The sequence below is a fragment of the Strix aluco genome, chromosome 1 (genome assembly GCF_031877795.1).
Source record: "Strix aluco isolate bStrAlu1 chromosome 1, bStrAlu1.hap1, whole genome shotgun sequence".
In the NCBI taxonomy this organism is placed as follows: Eukaryota; Metazoa; Chordata; class Aves; order Strigiformes; family Strigidae; genus Strix; species Strix aluco.
In genome coordinates this window covers 108,016,975-108,038,502 of record NC_133931.1, presented here as the reverse complement: position 1 = coordinate 108,038,502, position 21,528 = coordinate 108,016,975, and the positions used below count along the sequence as shown (strand labels likewise).

At 38.9% G+C, this 21,528-nt stretch overlaps 1 protein-coding gene across 1 annotated transcript; it reads left to right on the top strand.

Moving 5' to 3' along the window:
- The first annotated feature begins 639 nt into the window (after nt 1–639).
- On the top strand, nt 640–21,111 carry AQP1 (aquaporin 1 (Colton blood group)). Its single transcript, XM_074830629.1, has 4 exons — nt 640–1,119; nt 17,087–17,251; nt 17,631–17,711; nt 19,230–21,111. The coding sequence occupies exons 1-4, from the start codon at nt 736–738 to the stop codon at nt 19,407–19,409; spliced, it is 810 nt and encodes a 269-aa protein (XP_074686730.1). The 5' UTR covers nt 640–735; the 3' UTR covers nt 19,410–21,111.
- The last annotated feature ends 417 nt before the right edge of the window (nt 21,112–21,528 follow it).

Genomic DNA, 21,528 nt, shown 5'->3' with positions numbered 1-21,528 from the left:
CACAGAGATCAAAACTGATCCCTATCATTCATCACTTAACACCAGCTTGTGTGAGCCTGTGTAAATACATGTGTTTGTCTGTACAGTCGTCAGACTTGGCATCAGAAACAAGTCCAAGTCTCTACAGAGCCAGCAGAAGAGACATTTCTACCCATTTTCAAATGAAACAGAGAGACTTAAGTCTCTAGAGTGTGGATTTACTTGTCAGTTTTATTTACCACTTTCAGATGTTGTTGGTGAAACTCAGCGTGGATAACTTACCAGCCTGCACAGATAACTTTCCTTTTTGTTTCAGTCTGGCTCAAGACAGAAATCTTGTAAAAGCTTTCATTCCACTCCATGTGCTGAATGATGATACAGAAGTTAAAGAAGTGAGGGTAAAATTCCTGAGGCACTCCTAAAGACTTTTCCAAGAATTTTAAAAAGCCTCTTAAAAACGGCTGCAGAGATCGAATGCTGTTAAGGGAGGGGAAAAAAAAAAAAAAGAAGAAAAAACTTTGGCAGGCATACAGTGTCTTACATCAATCTAGCAGTCAGCATCTATGTAGATGTTCTTTCCTCCTTTTGTGCAACACCCCTTCCCTCCTACAGACCACCCAAAGCCCTATAAATAATCCAAGGACTGCATTTTTTCTCCAGATTTCTCTTCAGACCTCAAAGGAAAAATATCAGGCAAAGGAAGGGAGAGAGGGAGAAGGGAAAGTGAGGAGGGAGGGAGAGAGAGAGAGAGGAAAGATGGCTAGTGAATTCAAAAAGAAAATGTTCTGGAGAGCAGTAGTGGCTGAGTTCCTTGCCATGAGCCTTTTTATTTTTATCAGCATTGGTTCGGCTCTGGGTTTTAACTTCCCAGTGGCGAGCAACAAAACATTGTCTCAGGACAACGTGAAGGTTTCACTGGCTTTTGGGTTATCCATCGCTACCATGGCACAGAGTGTGGGTCACATCAGTGGTGCACACCTGAACCCAGCTGTGACCCTGGGTCTCCTGCTGAGCTGTCAGATCAGCATCTTCAAGGCACTCATGTACATCATTGCCCAGTGTCTGGGGGCAGTGGTGGCCACAGCTATTCTGTCAGGAGTCACCTCCTCTCTCCCAAAAAACCTCCTGGGGCTCAACTCGGTAAGTAGAAACTTTTAATTCCTCCTTAAATTTTTTTCCAGTAGAAATTTAGCACCTGTAATCTACTAAATATGTGTGTGTGTGGTGTGTGGTATTGATGGTGGTGTTGATGGTGACCTCAGGCAGCTAATTGCTTATCGTAGCAGGGGATCCAGTTCTGAATGATAGTAGGATGGATTTATGTTATAGGGATGATCCTTCCCCCCCAACCCCATTTTGGAGTTTTAGGACATTATGGTCATAAGCAGTTTTGCTTATGATAAATTTTGTACACCAAAGTTGCTGAAAGGTGCCTTTTGACAGCAATTTAACTTTGAAATCACTGGCAGTTGCATGATCAAATCCTTTTTGTGGTTCTGAAGGTCTCAGGTAACATGTTGATTAATGTGCATACACTAATGTTGGTTTTGCTTCTGCGAATGTGGTTCTTTTTCAATACCTAATTAATAGTTTGTGTAACCTGATGACAACTGTAATAAAAACCTATGGGAACAGCGAGAGAGATGTATAGCAAGAGAAACCCTATCACCAAAGGTGCATTACCTGTTGCATTAGGCAGAGTGCTCAGATCCTGCCTGACACAGAATCCCAGTTGCACTTTCTGTGTGTTTCTCCTTTTGCTGGCAAAAATTGGAAAACCCTTGAATTTTCAGGTGTAGACTGGAGAAAGATTTGAGACAGCTACATTAAAAAGGGGTGTAGGTTTCAGCGCTCTCCCAGACTGGTGCTCATATCATGCTGCATAAATACTGCCTGACCACAACTCCTCCTCCTCCAAATGTTTCCATTTTACTATTGTCATTGTACCATAATGGAGAAAAAAGGATAGACACACTTTTAAACTTGAAATCATTCCACTGTCAGAGGCAGTGCTACAGCCACTGCAGTGCACAGAGTACTAATGGAAATTGCCTTCTAGTCACTTATTTCACCTGATTCTGTTAAGAACAAGTATTTCACATATTTTCTATGGCCTCTTTCTTGCAGAATATTCCTCACTGCAGTTTAAGACTTGAGCCAATTTGAAATCTTATGTTCATTTAAATTTAGAGGGATATTTGGGACATAAAGCTGCAAATACAGTCTCTCTTCAGAAATTTAAGCAAAAGGAGAAGAAAGGATCAAAAAAATTAAATTAGCAAATAAAGTAATATATTTTTGCATTCTGTGGCATTACAGTTAATTCAGAAAATGAAGCAGTTTTTGAAAACATAACAAAATCTGACACTAAGAAGGTGATTCCTGAGCATCTTACTATCATCCACCCTCATGTTATTCTGGGGGTTGGCTGTTTACCTCCCTCGAGTCTGGTGCCCGCAGGTTGTGTCACTGTGCCACTGTTTTGGAAATTTTGATGGGTTAATCCAAAACATTTTGGGGAAGAAGGGCAAGTCATTTTATTAAATCTAGAAGGCTATGGCTGTGTGTGTATGTGGTCTTTTCCTCTGAAACCACTGGCAGAGGGAACTGCTCAACCACATGGGACAGGGTATCCACCCAAGTGGTTTCTTCGAATCATCCAACTGCCATTAAACAGGGGAGGTCTGGTTTCAGTAGCACTCATGTTTGGTCTTTCCCTTTTGCTTGCCACAAAATGTTAATGACTAGCTCCTTCCTCTATTCAAAAACCCTGAAACTCTCCATTTGTAGAGGGGGGTGTAGATGATCACCCTAAACTCTTCTTGCTCCTCAGTCAGTATCTCTCCAAGCTACAAGGATATAATTCAGAGCTCTGCACAGGAAAATCTCAGAAGAGAAGGGCCTATGGGGACTGCTAGAAAGATCAGCAAAGATCAGGAAAGATCAGTGTAGTCACTGATTTTAGTAAGCTCAGGAGACTACTTCATAAATCTCAAAAATTTCGTGTTAGGGTGGAAGCCTTGTTCCCTTCTGAGGAACACCTCTGGAATACAATCAAATACATTGTTTTCAAGGCCATAAAATACACTGTAGTTAAAACCAGGTAAGTGAAAGTCTCCATCATACCAATTTTGCAAATCTGGCAACTGCTTCTGTGTGTGAATTAATGGATAAAATAGTTCCTAAAAACCCCAGTCTCAGTGGTTGTCATTGTCAAATACTCAGAATTTTGATTTTTTTCCTTTCACATCCCTGGGGATGGGGAGGGCAGCAGCAGCTGTTCTTCTCCCTTACAAGAAAGAACTAGAGAGGAAAGCAAATCCATTCATTTCCCACTGACAAGCTTGGACTGTCTGGGGAGGGGAGGTGAGGGTTGAGGGGGGAGTTGGGTCAGAGCCCAAGGCAGGGTAGAATAGCAGAATGGCTGTCCTTGTGCAGAGCTGATCACAACAGGGCATATCCTGAAATTACAACCCAGCACCAAGAGCACGCTGCCTCCTTCAGTAAATAGACCATAAGGAGAAACCACAGTGATTTGCTTTTATATAATGCTTTTTAACCTGTGGACAAGGAGGAGAGGGACAGAGCTGTCATCCCTGCCAGCTGCTTTGTCTTCCTGCCCTTCCTGTGGAAAATGAGGTGTCGATTCACTATTGAGAAAAGGAATAGAAAGAAAGGGAGTGCTGTTTGTTTGACAAGGTTGGGAAGAGGGCTTGGACGTGCATGACTGTGTCCTTTGTTCTGACCCTGCCATGCTGTTGGAGGGGTGTTTTTTACAGAAAAAATGTGGGAGCAGTTTAATGGAGTCAGTGGTTATCCAGTGTCCCCAGGGGATGCTGGGTAATTTAGGATTTCATGCCTAAACTTAGATTTATCCTGCCCAACTGTAGGTCCTGCACTCAGGAGCCAAGTGAGTAACCCCTTTCCAAAGGCTTTTCTCTAGTTCACAGAGAGACAAAGGCTTTAGATCTGTTGAGTTGTCTTCCAGAGACAGACAACTCTTCTTTGTCATGATGAGGCTCCAGGCTTGGAAGTCTCTGTTAAGCATCCAAAACGAAGTAGGATGAATCTATGTCTTTGTCATTGCTCAAAGGAAAAAAGGAAAATGCAAGGAAATAAAGCACAAAAAACAGCCATGGAAGGTGCAAGGCTAAAGAGAAGGAAGGGGGAATGAAAAAGCAGGATGCTGCTTTAACATATTCAATATTAAGGTCTGTTTTATACTAAGACAAGCTAAACAGTCACGTATGAAGAGTTTGAAGTGAAGAAATATTTTTAGTTACTTTGGCTTGTTCCAAATAAGACATTTTGGACAATATTCAGAGGTATTCAGATTACTGAATCCTTTTAAGACACTTAGCTTCCCATATATTTTAGTAGCCATGTGGGTGCCAAAGTAAAACTTTGAGAATTGAAAAAGCTGAAAGAGGAGTATGCAGTGTTTTTGTTGTTCTAAGAATTTAAATATTTTTCCTTACATCATCTTTTATCTTTTTTTGTCAATTAGATTACTACATGTTACAAATTCCCATTAGGTAAAAATGTAAGAATAGAGAATACCTAATCCAAAGTGCACTCATCTGCCAGCATTTGTCTATTTTTTATTATTTGGCTATTGTCTAGTGAGGACAGATCTGTAGTTTGGATAATGGAAGAAACTATTCATCACAGGCAGTTAATGACCAACAAAGAGCTCAAGCAGGAAAGGCGGGTGAGAGGAGACTTCTGTAATGTAAGGTAACACAATATTTGCAGTTCAGCAGTGATTATCTTGAGACTTTTAAAAATACGCTTAGAAAATTTCTTTAGCTCAGGTTTTTTGGTTTTTGGGGTTTTTTCATGAAAATAATCAGAGTTTGGGAAAATGCAGACATTGCTTTACAATATCATAATTTCTGTACTTTGGCACACTGATTAGAATGCCAGTAAATGTACCCCCTAAGTCTTGGGGCTACAGTTTGGAAACTATTTGAAAACTCTGCCTGAAGTTTCTGATGAAACATATTATTTTAAAAGTTGTAAGTAAGTGGATCAAAAATTGCAGGCAAGGAAAACAGAGCTGAAGGTAGCATTGCTCAGGGTAGATAAAGAGAAAAGAAAACCAACCAAGAATAACAAATAGAAGGACTCGGTTTTAAAAAACACACAGTGGACTGATAAATGTTGTTTGTGTAACTGAAGAACTTCCTGGAAAAGCCAGAAGAGATCTATGGTTAGTGGATTCAGAAGTCTGGAGCATTTTCTTAAAACAGGTGAATAGTCATACAGATACCATTCCTGGGCCGTGGAAAGACACTTGTTGCTGGAACACCCTCTGGATTTCAGTGCGATTGGCTGTGTTTCTGCCGCTGCTGCTCAGCAGTGTCCCCAGAGTTAGATCAGCTATAGCAGAAGAATTGGTGTACATAAGGGTGTGCTGCCCTTTGGTGATAAACACATAGAGGCCAACTCGAAATCCTTTCTCAAAGACAGGGAGAAAAGCACTCTTTGCTGTCCTTGATTCTTCATACCAGGGCAGTATCTGCTACTTTGAGACACATTCCACCCTCACCAAAGTAACACTACAGAATGAGTCCCCTTTCCATAAGTAATTCAACTTAGCTGGATTGTGGTCCAGCAGCAGCAGAGAAGCTTTGAACCCCTATGTTGGAGATGTCTTTTTTTCTCTGTTGTCTATGTGTCCCTCAGTTCCAATCTTATTCTGCTACTTGGGAAAGCTGAAAGCTGGACAATCTCTTGTCTCCAGGAGACTGGAACATAGGATGGGACATACAATGTGTGCATCCTTAACTTCTGCAGATGTATCATTTTATCATCAGTGTTGGTGATTTTTAACCCACAAATTTCCAAGGCACAGGGACCTCTGGTGCAAACATAAAATTTCCCCTGCACTGGGAGTTCCCTCTCACAAAGTTGAGACCTGCCACACTTTTTAATGGTGTGTGTGGGTCAGTACTGATGTTTTCATTTTTATATTCCTCACTGAATCTTTCCCATCCTTTAGAAAGTTGCCTTGGAGAGGATAACAAACAAGAATCACCAGACTCCCCACATTTGGCCCAAACCAGTGCACCAGTGGTGGGCCTCTCACCATGGGGAGTGGAACTTGCATGGTTGGCCCTGATGATTCAGTGTTTAGCTTGTGATTTCCCTCTCTCTTTTTGCTCACGCCCTATGAGTCTGTTCTCCAACCTCAAATTAAACAAAGTCGGGTTGAGTTGGAAGAACTTCCAAAATAAACTGAGAGCTTGACAGCGTGAGTGGACAATTGACTAAGTGATGCCGCTTTTCCTCTGAGTCAGTATGGAAAATTGCAGTTCCAGTGGTGCTACTGGATGGACGAGACATGCAGCTGAGTTTCTGACCTCTAGCGCTTAATAAAAATCCTTGGATGCCTTTTCTCAGTGCAGATTATATATTGTGCTTTTCTCAAGTTTCAGTACAGTGAGTTTCATTCTCCTTGTCACTGCCCTCTGCCCTCCATGTTTTCAATCCAATGTAGGCACCTCCTGCAAGCCTTGCTTGTGCTGCGACATCTGCACGCTTAAGCACTTGAGCTTCTACAAGGGACCAGAAGTTGCATTATTAGAGTGAGCAAAATGGTTCCTGTACATGAGATCAGTCTGAGATCTTTATTTCTTAACAAAGAGTACCACAACAATAGCTCATTATTCAATTTCAATTTTGCAGCAGCAGTCTTTTATGGCATGCCAGCATTGTATTGCATCAGCCCAGGCCAGGCAGGTGGAGCACAGGAAAGGCACCTGCTCAAAACTGGCCATAGTCTTGGCTGCTTTCTAATGTGTTCACACAGTGACAGCAGAAACATCTGGGCTGAGATGTAAACCTGATGGTTACCACCCATCCTCTGAAGCATTTGGGATAACAGGGATTACAGCTCTAAATCTTATCTCGGATCTTAGAAGTTATTTCGTATTTCCATTTCTATGAAGATTTACTTAGTTCTTCTATAATAATATAGCTGTATCCTGAGCTTTTGGCAGAGAGCATGCAGGGATGTAGCAGCATGGCCATTTCTGGCACAAGGCCTTAGTGATCATCCACCTGCAGGCCAGACTTTTGGTGCTAGAACAGAGTGGTTCAAAGTGGATTTTGTAGCATGAACTGGGTCCACATCCAGAAGATCCAAGGATGACTGGTGCATTGTTTGAAAAATGCTCTGCAAGCCTCAGGTTAAAGGTCATATTTATTTATTTCTACTTAGAAATGATAGAAAATGATGAAAGGGGTACACAGAGGGTTGTAAAATAACGAGTTGCAATAGACCTAAAAGCATTATTAATTTGGTAGATTAGTTAATATTGCAATTCAAATGGATTGGGGATTGCTGGGATTTTTGGAGAATGATTTTTTTCTGTTTGACCAGCTGTCAAACTAAGTACGATTAAATATGAAATACAAAGAAATTCATTTTGCTACCACCCTTCCTGACTGGTGAATAAACAGTTAAAATTGTTTTCTTTTCCTTAGCATTCTATGCATTATGCCATATGTATTTGGATATATTGTGTGTATGAGTATACACACCTCCACACATACGTGCACACCAAAGACAGATTGATAAAGATTCTTCAGATGAGGTAAACCCAAATTTCATTTCCTAATTTAAATTAACTAGAAAAATTTTTTAAAAATCTATTAGTAGGTGTCTATTCTAAATCAAGATTTGACATGACAAGGACCACAGCCTGAGAGCAAATGGAAATTTCCACAATAAACATGAGAAAGAATATTATGGATCTCCTCTGGTTAAATTGATTCAATGTTAAAACCAACATATAAGTCGTTGTAGCAGGGTTCATGTACTTCAGCAGTTTATGTGAATCTTCAGGTGAGTCGGGAATAGCATTTATTTAATCAGAGAATCCCAAAAAATGTCACTATCTGGGCTGTATATAGCTACCTTTAAGAGAAGCATTTTCAAAGCAAGGATACTAAAACACATCACAAGTACTAAAGGAAGAAAAAATAGCCCTTGAAAAATTTCCTGTTTTCTCAAGAGGAAATTGCCTGTTTTCTTTAGAGCAGTAGTACATTTTTGCTTATTTGTCCATTCTCTAGCTTAATTGAGAGAATTCAATAACAGAGAGATCTTTACCTGGTATCACAATTGAAAATGTCAAAGAAACCTTCATTCTTAGAAAAATCTCCATTCCAGAGTTAGGGAAACCAGTCCAAACTATCGTGCTTGTGCTCAACTTCATAGATAGCAAACTATCTGTTATGCATCTGCATTTCTCAGTTTCTGTATTTCCCTGTCTTTAAGCTGTTGCCTCTTCATTGCAAATATGCAGAAGCAGAGGCACACTTTTCACTGAGGGCTGATACAGTACCTGGCACAATGAGACATTATGGTTTGTGGCTGTGCTCCTCAGTACCTCCAGGATAATAATACCAATGTCATGGAGCAAGTGAATGTTTCCTGGAGGTTTTTCTGGCCTCTCTGGGAGCATCATGTGGTTCTGTGTATTTATTAATGTGCAACCTGTTGGGAAAGTACTGATATTTCTGGCACCCAGAGCCAAAGCTAGTGCTGGTGTTTAACTGCTGCAACTCCACTGGCACAAAATTCACCTGTTATATCAAATACACAGGGCCTGACTGGCATATTGGAGGAAACATATTGCAGAAGGGCAAAAATATGTCCTGAAATCTCTGCAAGGGGTTTCTCTTTTTGGCATTTGTGGACAGGAAAGGAGCAAAAAATTACTCTGTGTACTTTCCTGGTAAAGCCTCATGCATCCCCTCTCCAGGAACCACTGAGAGGTACCACAGAAAACCAAACTTTTCCAGGATCTTGCACTAATTCTGTGCCAAGTGAAGTCAATGAAAGTTTTCAAAGCAGAACTGTGGCAACATGTTTCCTTACACATATGCACTACTTCTCCTGAAGTTAATGATGACTGTATTTGAACTGAGGAATGAATAAAGTAAGGTTTGGCCCCTTTTTCTTCCTTTGATATGACTTATTGCTTGATGAACAAGGTGGAGAAATGAAGGAGCTGGAATTGTTCCCCTAATTCCTGAAATCCATTGCACATATTCAGAGCTGTTTTTAAATCCGTGGAAATGCCAAATCTTCAATGCTCTGCACAAGACTGACCGTATGAACTACCTCAGACTTGGAAAGTTTGAAAACCTCACAGGTTTGCTGGAGTGTTTGTCTAGAAGTATAAAATAAATATTGCTTTGGTGTAATTGTCAACAACCATACTGTGAGGTTTGTGGAAATCTAACATAGAGAGGAAGATTCTATTAGGTTCAAAATTCAGATGTGCCCAAAATTCCCCTCAAAAGACCATCTCCTTCTGGGCTGACAATACAGGAGATCATAAATAGCTCCATGGTATAAATGTGCTTCAAAAGTGTTATGGAAAATGAACTATTTGCTTGGTTTTTTGCTGGGTAAAGGAAAAAAACAACTCAACATTCCTCATCCCCTGAATAGAAGTTGTTTATTTCTCAGCAGCAAGATTTTTAAAAAAATGTTTCCCCAAATCAACTTTCCCAGAGGCACATCAAAAAGTAAAAATGTAAATGAGACAAACGTTCTACCTCTAACTAGTTGTGCTAAATGGAAATCCTATAGAGGAATTGAATTTTTTTACTGTCTGTCACTGGTCTCACATGTAAACTTTATGTGCTCTGGTTTAATATAAATGAAACCATCACTCTTCTCTTTATGGCATACCAGGCTGCTGCAACACAAAGCCCTGGCTAGTTTCTCATCAGCCTGAAGGTGGGGTGGGAGGAGGGAGTTTAGTCTTGTTCCTGGAGGGTGTCTGCTGTCCAAAGAATGGAAAATATGATTTCTGCTTTGGGAATTGAATGAGTCCCCTTTAGAGCTCTTAAGGCTGTATTTATAGGAAGGATAATCTAGCAGAGGACAATATGTTTTGTCCCTAGGTTCAGCTGAATGCTTCTATTGTTGATCTAGGATACGATCCAGTGCTAATTCTTTGCCTCATAAGCAGCAACTTCTGAGTGCTCCTGTCATATAGTTTTAAGTGAAAGTATTTAGATCTCTACTCACTAAAGCAGTGAGACTTTTGTGCTCTCTGAATCCCTAACACTCAAATAATGGGTATAGAAACATCCATTTCAGAGTGATACTGTTAAGTAGCAAGGAAAGAGAATAAATGTAGTTAAATAGCTGGGAATAAAGTCTCTGAATACATTTTGACTGTGAGTTAAAGGAAGGTTTATAGCTATTGAGATCTGGGACAGACTTCCAGCAGAATAAAGGTATGTAATCAAGATGGAAATTATCAAGTTATTTTCATGACAGAGCTGGAGCTGAAAGAATTAAAAGAGTCAGACAAAGTTACAGGCAAGATAGTGGAAGGGGTTTCTGAGGGAGGGAGATTTATTGTGAGATTAGATTTGAAGAACATTGCATTAAACAACTTTGCCCAACTAAACACTTAAATGTGTTAGTTGGTATAAAGCAGCATAATTAATACTTACAACATGGGGATGAAAAAGAGAGCATGAACTATTTAAACTAATGTGAAGAGTTTTCCTTATTAAAAAAAATAAGGAATTTCAAAGAAGGGAAAGTTTAAGCTACAGAAAGAAAATGCAGTAAGACAGAGAGAATTTTATTGAATAAAATGCTGAAAAACTTAATTTAAGAAAAAAGTCTGTCATGGCAGAGATAAGCTAATAATTTGGAATTCTGAAAGCAGCAGGTCTGGTGCAAGTTGTTAGCTCTTTTTTCTGAATTCAACACACAGAAAGAGGTCTGTCTCATATAAAGATATTATTTATTGCAGCACAGCTCCTTAAAATGCTAGATTTTGTGTTAACAGGAGAACATAGTTCTTCTCCTAACATGAATATTAAAAACACTTTAATATAAGGTAATACATTTATAGTCAGACCACAACATGCTTCTTATTTGTGCAAACCATGCTGTTGCTGGTGTTCTGCAAAGGCTGCCTTACCTAGGAGATGGCTGTGATATGCAAAGAAGAGAAGTCCCAGCCATCAGTGATGTTGTATCTGTCACTAAATTGCTGTGGCTTAACTTTTCTCTCTCTAAAAGCCATCAGGCAACACAGCTTGCAGTGAAGTGTTTCATAAGAATGGAGAAAGTTGACATTCCCCTACTGAAAAATAGAATTCTACATTTCCAGACATCTATCATTTTTCAGGAACAACGAGAGACTAATCCCTGTTATATGAAAGTAAGCTGTATCCTAGAAGATACAATTCATGGCTAAGGATTTGTTGGATGAGATGGAGCATAGCACCATGTGATGAAACCACCTTGCATAACAAACTGTCTTATCCATATAACGGGAAACAGGTTTGAATTTGATATACTTTTACTCTTAATGAGAAAAATATGAAGCCAGTAGAGAAGTACACAGTTGGGTTTACCTTGGGCCAGTTTAATTTCCTGTCCCTATTTCTCTTCTGAAGGCAGACAACTAATAAATATCCTGCTCTTAAAAAAAAAAAAAAAAAGAAAAAAAAAAGAAAAACAAAAGGAAAGAAAACATACCATTAATTTGCACAAATTACTGCTCAAAGCTGTGGAAGTCAGTCAGCTAAACATGGCAGTTAATGGCACTTCTGAGAAACAAGCTTCCATAGATCCCATCTCCTGTTTGATGTGGAGAAATGGAAGCAACGTGACCACTACCCATTTCCTAAAACCAAAAAGCAGGTGTTCATCTCATTTAGTTACTCTCGCGGTAATGATTTTCCACTAATTTTGCCCTCAGGTTTAATGGTCCTCATCTGATTATATTACGTGTCTCTTGACTCACTCACCAATATGGGTTATATCAACGCAGATCTGTCGCAGTGATTGATCCAGCAACTGTGGCTCCACTATATGCATATGTCACCAGCTGGTTTTAGACATTAACTTGGCCAAACCAGAGCAGCATTGAGGCAATTCTGTCCCAGTCCTTCCCATCTTTCCAAAAAAAACAAGGTCTCTTATATGATAATTCAGCTTGGAAGGGACCTCAGGAGGTCTCTAGTCCAACCTCTTGCTCAAAGCAGAGTCAGCACTGAATTCAAACCAGGTTGCTCAGGAGCAGCAGTAGCATTATCAGATAAAGCTAATCTTTGAATGGGGAACAGGTATTGTACCTCATCCCATGTTCAGTAATACAAAGCAGAGAACTTCAGCATGCCCTAAGTGCTTCCTTAGGTTCCAATCAGTTGCACCTCAGGAGCTTTCTGAATGACATGTATTTCTATAAATTTACTGAATTCCAGTGGGTTTTTCTTCCACAAACTTCAGATTCACAGTGAACTCAGGTGAAAATATTAATGGTAGAATTCAGCTTACAGAAGGATACACCTCACCTGGGGTGTCTCCCTGTAGGCTTCTGCTTATCGTCTGGGTGCTATTAGTCAAGGGAGAATTGCTCAGCGCAAGCTAATGCAGCCAGGATTAATTCAGGTGATCGGATGTGTGTGTCTACATATAACTCTCAGATCTTGCCAATGATGTAACCCATTTCTTGGGTGTGTTTCTGGTGCTTCTCCTGTCAAAACAGAGACTTAGAAATAAGGTTTAGAGGAACAATTTATGTTAAAAAAATAGGAGGAGAAGTCTGGATTGAATCCTGTGGTGTGGGAAACTGTGTTGGAGATGAATGTGGGCTTGTGTGCTCGTTTCAATCCCTTAGAGCATATTTGGTTCCTTAAAGCACTGAATCCACTCTTTAAGCCTCACAAGTCTGAGGCATGAAAAGCTTAGGGAGTTACTGTGCTGTTATCTCTGACATTTTTTCTGTTGCCTTAATGAACATGACATAAAATGCAGGGCATATAAGAGTTATTGGACTGAGATGAGAAGAGATCAGAGATTTTCCAGCAGATAAATCAAGGACAAATGCAGTGTCAGCCCACATGCCTTGTTGTGACTGCTTGTAAGCATCCTACCAATGCAGGGAAGAAAGTCATTGCAGTCTGGGTACAGGTCACTAGAAAGGGACCCCTTCACCCTGACACTACAGTGGAGGTGGCTGTGTCTTATGTTTCAAGGCATTATTCTATCTATTTAAGAACCAGAGATATGGTTACTTTATATTCTGGATATTCTCAGTAGCAGAATGTTAGATGTTAAGACCAGCAGTTTATTTTTGCCTTTGTTTTATTGACAGCCTCAGGTAGTCAGGTCTCTGTAATGTATCGTACTACTTCCTACTAGATTAGGATTAAGCTTTAGACTGCCCTGAAGTTTCAGGAGTCAGGTGTTCTACAAAAATTCAAGCTTTCCTTAAAAAAACAGTATAACTAATGGAAAATACAATGAAAGGGTAACGAACTTGTGTTGGTTACACCTACCTGGTTCTGTCAAGAGCTTAAAACAGCAGATTCAAAAGGCACAAAATGTTTCATATTTCATTGTTATCTGGGTAATGCTTGCAAATCCACTGTGACCAAGGGTTATATAAATATAAATACACATACGTACATATATATATGTACATACATACATACATATGTACATATATATGTACATTTTAACTTGATTCTAGGAAATGCACCTTCCTACTACCCATGTTATGCTTTGGCTGGGATGTGGTTAGGGTGGTGAAGACTCATGCTGTTCCATGTGTTGCTGTGCCATGGATGGTCCAGGCTGCTGTTGTAGTGACACTATAGCTCTGACAAGTAGGCAAAAATGAACGTCTGTGATACTACACTTATACACTGCAGATCCACAGACCACAGCAAAGCAGGACATGCAAGGTTTGTCTTGGTTTGCCTCATTTTGGAACATGGCCCAGAGTCCTTGCTCTCACAGTGGAATCTTACGTCCCTGGCAGGCTGTGTAAAATTACATGTTAGAGGAAAGCAAAAGGTTTCCTTTGATATTTCCAGGTTTTCTTTGATTCCACACGGCCCATCAATAAGTGTTGATTAACAGGGAGAATGACCTCAAGTCACGTCATCTGTAAGATGTGTTTTCCTGGAGAGAAAGGAAGAATATGATTTCCTCCTCTCAAGGATAAGAATTATCACAGGTTTTAAAGGCATAATTTTGCTCTTACTGTCTTTTTTCTTTTATAGAAGTCCTTCAAATGAAGGGAAAAACTAATGGTAGGTCAGTGTTCAATTGTTTGAAGTGCCAAGGCCTTTTCAAATATTAACATTGATATGTCAGACCTCAGATCTAGATTGTCTGGGGTGTAAGAGTTGCATGATGATAGAAGAGAATTTAGTTTCTTATCCACATTTGAGCATTTGCATATCACTCACTTGTTTGCCAATACACTTGCCTTTTAAGTTTGATGATTTGACCTTCCAAGTGTGAGACAGGATTTTCCAGAGAGTCTATAGTCCAGATTTTTAAAAGGATTCTATTACTTTTGATATCAATGGGATACATTTGAAGCCTAATTTTTTGAAAGCCACAAATCCCACTGTCTCTGCAGCTAAAAAAGGTGTGTAGGGTTTTTTTAATAAGGGGATGTCAAAAGTAATAGATTATTAATTTAGTGATATATAAGGCATTCAGCATGAATTTCTGGATCATGACATTTTCACTGCCAGCTCATCTGTATATATTTATGTCAGACTTGTATTTCTCACATGTAAGTCCTATTAATGCTGAAGGTTTCAGTAACTGATTTCACTTTCTACTGTATGGATGTTGAAGGAATTAAAATGCCCACAATCTCAACCAGAATTCCCTTCTATCTGTGAACTCAACAGATATCAGTCCTGCATATTAAAGAACAAGATATATATTATTAATTTTTCAGATTGGCAGGTCTTAGAAATCAGTATGTTTTCACTACTTTTAATGTAGCTAATCAGATTTATGCTGCTTGAAGTCTCAGAGTATTTTTTTTTCAGTGTTTAGGAATTTGAGGAGGCTGAGGGGAGAACTCATTGCCCTCTACAACTACCTGAAAGGAGGCTGCAGAGAGCTGGGGATGAGTCTCCTTAACCAAGTAATGAGTGATAGAACAAGAGGTAATGGCCTCAAGTTGCACCGGGGAAGGTTTAGACTGGATATTAGGAAGTATTTCTTTACAGAACAGATTGTTAGGCATTGGAATGGGCTGCCCAGGGAGGTGGTGGACTCCCCATCCCTGGAGGTGTTTAAGAGTAGGGTCGACATAGCGCTTAGGGATGTGGTGTAGTTGGAAACTGTCAGTGCTAGGTTAACAGTTGGACTAGATGATCTTCAAGGTCCTTTCCAACCTAGATGATTCTGTGATTCTGTGTGATATTATGCTGCTTTGTTACAGAGAAGAAACAAGAAAAGTGAATAGCAAAGGTGGAAAGTGAAAGAGTTCAACTAAACATCTTTGAGTTTTAAGGTATTCAAATATTAGTTTGGGGAAAATTAGAGCATAAAACCACAAAAACAGATTTAAAGCATGATTTCCCATAGTTTCATTGTTCTGGACAGGTCACAATAATATTTAGTTATGTTTTTGCCATGTGTGACCTAACAATTTTTAATGCAGAGACTATGACAGATGAGATAACCTGCTTATAAAACTATTCCTGAGCACAAGTTTGTTTCCTACTCTGAGTCGTTCACATTCTCAGTTTCTCTGGCCTGTGTCCAAGCTCATGTTTCATCCTATCCATGCAGTGTAGTTATTTCTGCTTAACACCAAGTTATTCAGCTCAGATATATGCTTGTCTTGTCTTAACGAAGATACCACTGAATATAGCAATTAGAAGCATAATTCAAAACTTTTTATAATATTGAATGGTTTAGCTCCATGGTTTCTTGTTAAGCAAAGGTTTCTAACAGTACTCCTGAAATATGACAGCATTTCTACTCTATAATGTTCTTTTATGTGAATTACTGTGGTTTCAATGTATTTACAGCATTTACATTAATAAGAAACTCTGCTGGTTTCATGATTAATAATACAGCTGGAATATCTACGTCTGCCAGTGTGAGTTTTTCTAGAGAATCTGCTTTACTTCAATAGGAAATTGAAATATTTCCCCATCAGGCCCTTAGGACTCCCAAATTGGGGATGGTTTTTTATGGCTCCCAAAGAAGTTGCGTAAGATTCAGTTTGAGTCTAAGACACCTAAAATTAGTCTACATGTGAGTTAAGTGTCTAAACTCTTGTAGTCAAATGAGATCTAGTGAATACAAAATAAAAGACAGAGCTATTCAGTTGACTCTCAAATGATCACCTACATTTCATCAGCTGAATGGATCTTATCTCCATTGACTACGTTAATTATGTGTCCAAGTTAAAGATATATTGCTTAAACATTGCCATCTAGAGACATTTTAGATACCTTTGGTCTTCTGTAGGACTTGTGTCACATCTACCAGACCCACATGAACTCTGTGGATATCTCAGGGTATTTCAAGTGGCATTAGATGCATACTTTCAGGAAATTGAAACACCGTGTATGTGTCTTAATATTATTGCAGAAATCTGCCCATGGGGCCAGCATTTTGCAGGACATTGTCCACATGAAGCCCTTGTTTTGAAGAGTTCACACTGAATTACAAAAAATAAGTAGCGGTGGGAGAAGAAAAGATTAATGTGACTTGTTAATAACAGACATAAATACTTTCAAGCTACCCAGAACTATGCACTTTTCTTATTATTTGCTCCTTTCTCCTCCTGCCCCTGTTTGCTTAGCAATTGTTGCTGAAGGCAAGCTGAGCAATGTTTAATATGATCCCAGGATTCTCGTTCACAGAAGCAATGAATAAATGCCTCAAGGCACAAGAGTTCACTTCTGTGGGTAAACTCTACTGAGGGCAAATCTCTGGCTTATCTGTTTAGCGCACGTAGATCAGTTATGTTGTCACTGTGTCTAGTGGTTGAGCATTCACTTTGGCTGGATGCAGCAACCATGCAACCATGTTGAACCATGAACAAAAGCTGGTTATGCCAAGACCTGAGTACAGCAACGAGTGTTTCAAAACTAATTTCTGTTCAGTTTTTTTTTTCCTTCATTTTTTTTCCCCTCTGTTAAGCAAAAGTAACCTGAGGAGACAAATTTCTGTGCAGGTCTCTGCTTCCCTATTGAGAAAGTAGATCCCTCAAAACTCTGTCATACTGGTTGAAGTCATGTAGGAATATCAAGTGACATTTTCTTTTTTGTCACCATGCAGCTTTCAGAGGGAATCAATGCGGGCCAAGGACTAGGTATCGAAATCATTGCTACCTTCCAGCTGGTGTTGTGTGTCCTCGCCACCACAGACCGGAGAAGAAATGATGTCTCAGGATCAGCACCTTTGGCCATCGGTCTCTCTGTTGCCTTGGGACATCTTCTTGCTGTAAGTTTTAGCTCTCACACTTGATATCTGCAATGTCCCACCTCAGGATGGGCCAGTGAAGGCAGGAAGATGATAGTTTCTTCCTTCTTCTTCCTCTTCAGAGATTGACCTTGTTTCTGCAACATGTATGGCCCTTCTTTCTTGAGCCATGTGGATGTGGCAACAAGTGATGAGGTTGCACATCTGGGAGGAGTCACTGAAGTGGGACCTTTTTCCCTGATGGGACAGGACAGGCACTTTTCTGAGGAATAGTGGGTGGGATGAATGAAGCTGTTATTAGCATCCAAACCATGCTACAGGCTGCCACTTGCCCTCCTGTGTAATGAAGATGCCACATGTGCATCAGTGCCTCACCACTGCTTCTCTTTCCACCTCCTAGATTGATTACACCGGTTGTGGAATTAATCCAGCCAGATCTTTTGGCTCAGCGCTGATTGCCAACAACTTTGAAAATCACTGGGTAAGTTGAATAAATTTTTTTTAGCTTACAAGAGTCTCTGAATATGCATAATCTACAAGATCAGAACCATTTAAACACTTATTATCACCAAGTCAGTGAGTTCTGTCTCATTCCATTTCATTTAACAAAGGATAATCTCCTTTTGCTCCTGACCAGCCTCAGATCACAAAGTCCTCAGAGTGATATGTTCAAAGTAATACAGTAGATTTTTTTTGGTTATTTCCCTTGTGTTTATTTATTTCAAATATTTTAAATGTTAAATACTCATTACACAGAATCCTGTATCAAGTGTTTATTGCTTAAACTGAGTTTGTAAAGTGTTACTGATTAATCTGGTAAAACCTAATTTAGGAAGGTTCTGAATCAGGTTTACAAACTGAAATGAATCATCCAATATTTGGAAGCTAATATAATGTTCATCTTAAAGTTAACTGTCTGCTTATGTGCTTTCATGGATAAGTTCTCTGGAAACACTATAAATTTTAGATTATTCCCTGTGGTTAAATGTGGTTAAAGTGAGGAACTTCATAAAAATTTACTTATTTCACTAAAGATCAATAAAGAAGGCTGATATAAAAGCCCTAAATGAGTACGTGTTCTTGAATATTTAATATGTAGTTTGTTCCAACTCTCCTACTCATGATTTTGACAGCCAGTTGCATAAGTATTCATGGAAATTTAGTGGCAATACAATGGGTTGTGAAAATTTTGGATATGGATGCCACTTTAATGCAAAGAGTAAAAGGAGGACACTGGGGAAATTTTGTCATTATCTCCCACTTAAACATTTCTGTTGGGGTACTAAGATAATGTAACTAAGCTAGTAGCTAGTACTTTTGGAACTTCATAGAAAAATTATTTTTTTAGAGAGAAGAAGATAGAGGTAATAATTCATATTAAACCACTGATATTGCTGAATAAAAGAAAACATGTTTTCAGACTCCAGAATTCTTTGGCCATACAAATCCCTCAAAATCATCTGTTATTTCTAATAAAATCAACCTGTCTACTAAAATACTTTTATTACCTCTCCTTCCAAACTTAACTTGCCTTAAGTGATTAGACCAGTAAAATTACAGCAATATCACTAGCTAAATAACAGCTAGTAACAAATTAAGCCCCTAATTATGTTGTCGCTAAGTATTACTTTCTAATTCATCTGTCACTGAAAGTTAGTGGGAGAATGGAATCTAATGCCCTCAATGCTTTTAGAAATTGTGCCCCCCTGCCAAATCTGTCTGGAGTAACTGAGATGTTTTACTGGTAGATATCTAATTTTGAATACCAGGACTTTAAATCATAATTACAGTTATTAATCTCTTGGTCTACTGCCAGTTCATGGTGAGAAATTCCTCTTTTCTTGCCATGTGGTTAAGTAAAAGTTCAGATGATAGGATGTAGTTTTAATATTTTTGCTGTAAATTTCATAGTGAAAATCCTCAGAGGAGATTTTCAGAACATCTTCAAATGAAGTATTACCTGATACATTTATTAACTGGGCTGGGAACTGTGTTTCAGATCTTCTGGGTTGGCCCAATCATTGGAGGAGCAAGTGCTGCCCTGATTTATGACTTCATCCTGGCTCCCAGAAGCAGCGACCTGACTGACCGCATGAAGGTGTGGACCAGCGGCCAAGTGGAAGAGTATGATCTGGAGGGAGATGATATGAACTCCCGGGTTGAAATGAAGCCAAAATAAAGAAGGACAAGGGAAAAAAAAATGAACATTGGTTTCCGAAGATTTTATCAGTGTTATAGACTCTTTGTAAACCAGCAAGCAGTACTTTCTTTTTAAAAAAATTCCATATGGTTTTCCCTTTTTGCCCCTAATCTTAATAACATTTTTATATCTGGGGTTTTTCAATTACAAAGTCTTCAGGCCAAGAAGTCATTAGACACTGTTTTGTGAGCTAAATAAATTGGGCTGAAGTATAACATCTTCCTTGCCACCACCAAATTTTCAGGTGTATTTAGCATGGGTTGTTCTCCCAGCACATCGCTCAATAATGATAAGTAGTTCAAATGATGAGTCTGTTTGCTGAAAGAATAGATACCGAGGACAGAGAACTATCTGTACCAATAATGGGGAGCTTATACCTGAAAAAAAGTATTTATACAAATATGCAAGGCTGGTGTCTAAGGCTAACAGTGTATGTGAAAAACTATCTCAAATCATTACCCAAAAGCATCTTTGGAAGGAAAGGCCACTAAAAATTACTTGTTATATAGAAATAACCATAATTTTCTAAATGATTGATAATCTCTGAGAAAGAGGACCAGAAAAGTTAAGCAAGACAAGAATCTCCAGAGCCTCAGGATCCATTTGGATTTCCTAGTGTTTCATTCTCCCTGAACCTGTGTCCAGGTCATTGTGAGGGGAGAGAATATATGACAAAAAAAAGTATAGATATATTAATTCCTGGGAAGTAATAACTAGAAGTCAAATTAGAGAGTAGTAATAACAATGGCAACAAGAACCACATGGTGTCAATATGTAAACAGGATCTTATTGTTCCTGTGACTACTCTGCTTTTGTTCAGCTTACATAATTTAACTGTACATTTTAAAACAAACCAGGAAAATAAAGAGGCCCCTTTCTTCCTTATCCCATTCTAATAGTGCTTTGACATTCAGGGACAACAAATAGATACACACAGTATATTTTCTAATGAGGGACAAATGTATACCTGTGTGTAAGTCCATTTTGGGGGTCTTTGCTTTGTTTTTTTATATATATATATATATATAAAAATGTTTATATATATGTTTTATACAGAAAGCCTAGTATACTGTTTTGTAAGAAAATAAGAGCATAAGACAAGTGGAAAGAATTGCAGCAGTGCTTAGCAAAATAAATGACACTGGAAACGTAAAGAAAATTAACACTCTAAACGATGTGGAAAACTATTTTCTGGTTTTGTTTTTGTGTGTGTGCTACTTATGATTGCCCAAGTAACCCAAAGCATTAGCTGGTCTTACCTACTAACTATAGAATATAGTTAAAGCAGATACATGCTGGTATACTTGTTCTGCACTAAACAGTTCTACATAAAAAATGAGGCCCAGAGGAACCTACATAAGAAGCTGCACACTTTACCATTCGGACAAATACCCCAGAGGTAATATGATGGAAGCCTCCTCTTAGAGAGACAGTGTGGACATAGGAGTTGAGAGACGGTTGACAGGGGGATCCATATAGATTGGATCATTGCATCAAGTTGAGCAGATGTACAATGAAAATAAATAAAAAGGAAAATCACCAGCAAAATAAAACAGAATACATTTTATTCTTCTTGTCTACATTTGGTGTGCTATCCTGTATATTGTCTATGTTCATACAGCATGATTGGATTTTGGGGTGGTTTAAAAATAAACAAAATCAGTTGTGCTAACACACAAAATGTTCATGATTCTTGTTTTTAATTTGCCTTGCAACATAATGTAAATTAATTTTCTATACCATTCAGGTGTCAACCTGTAAGACTGAGACAATTTCTGCTTTTCCAATCCTGAGTGCTCTTTTGATTTGATGCTAACCTTTGGGTAAAGGAAGTTTTCTCTGTACAGCAGGCCCTCACCTGGATGTAAACTCTATCTAAATTATACTTAGAAATGAATCAGGATACAATGACCTTGTGCCAACCTTCCAGAATCTTTTCTCAACTTTATTTGCTGGTACCCTCGTGCATCCACTGACCCAAAATTAAGCATTTTTTTCCTTGCAGAATCTATGAGCTGGAACAGTTTCAGAAGTCACCCACAGTAAATATTTTGTTTTGACAAGCTTGAGGTAACTTAACACATATAGTGATGGAGAA

What these genes read in the sequence shown, in the direction of transcription:
- AQP1 (XM_074830629.1), top strand. Translation starts at nt 736, where the DNA reads ATGGCTAGTGAATTCAAAAAGAAAATGTTCTGGAGAGCAGTAGTGGCT. An exon ending in ACCTCCTGGGGCTCAACTCG is followed by an intron (nt 1,120 to 17,086) that starts GTAAGTAGAAAC and finishes GTCACCATGCAG; the next exon opens with CTTTCAGAGGGAATCAATGC. An exon ending in ACAACTTTGAAAATCACTGG is followed by an intron (nt 17,712 to 19,229) that starts GTAAGTTGAATA and finishes ACTGTGTTTCAG; the next exon opens with ATCTTCTGGGTTGGCCCAAT.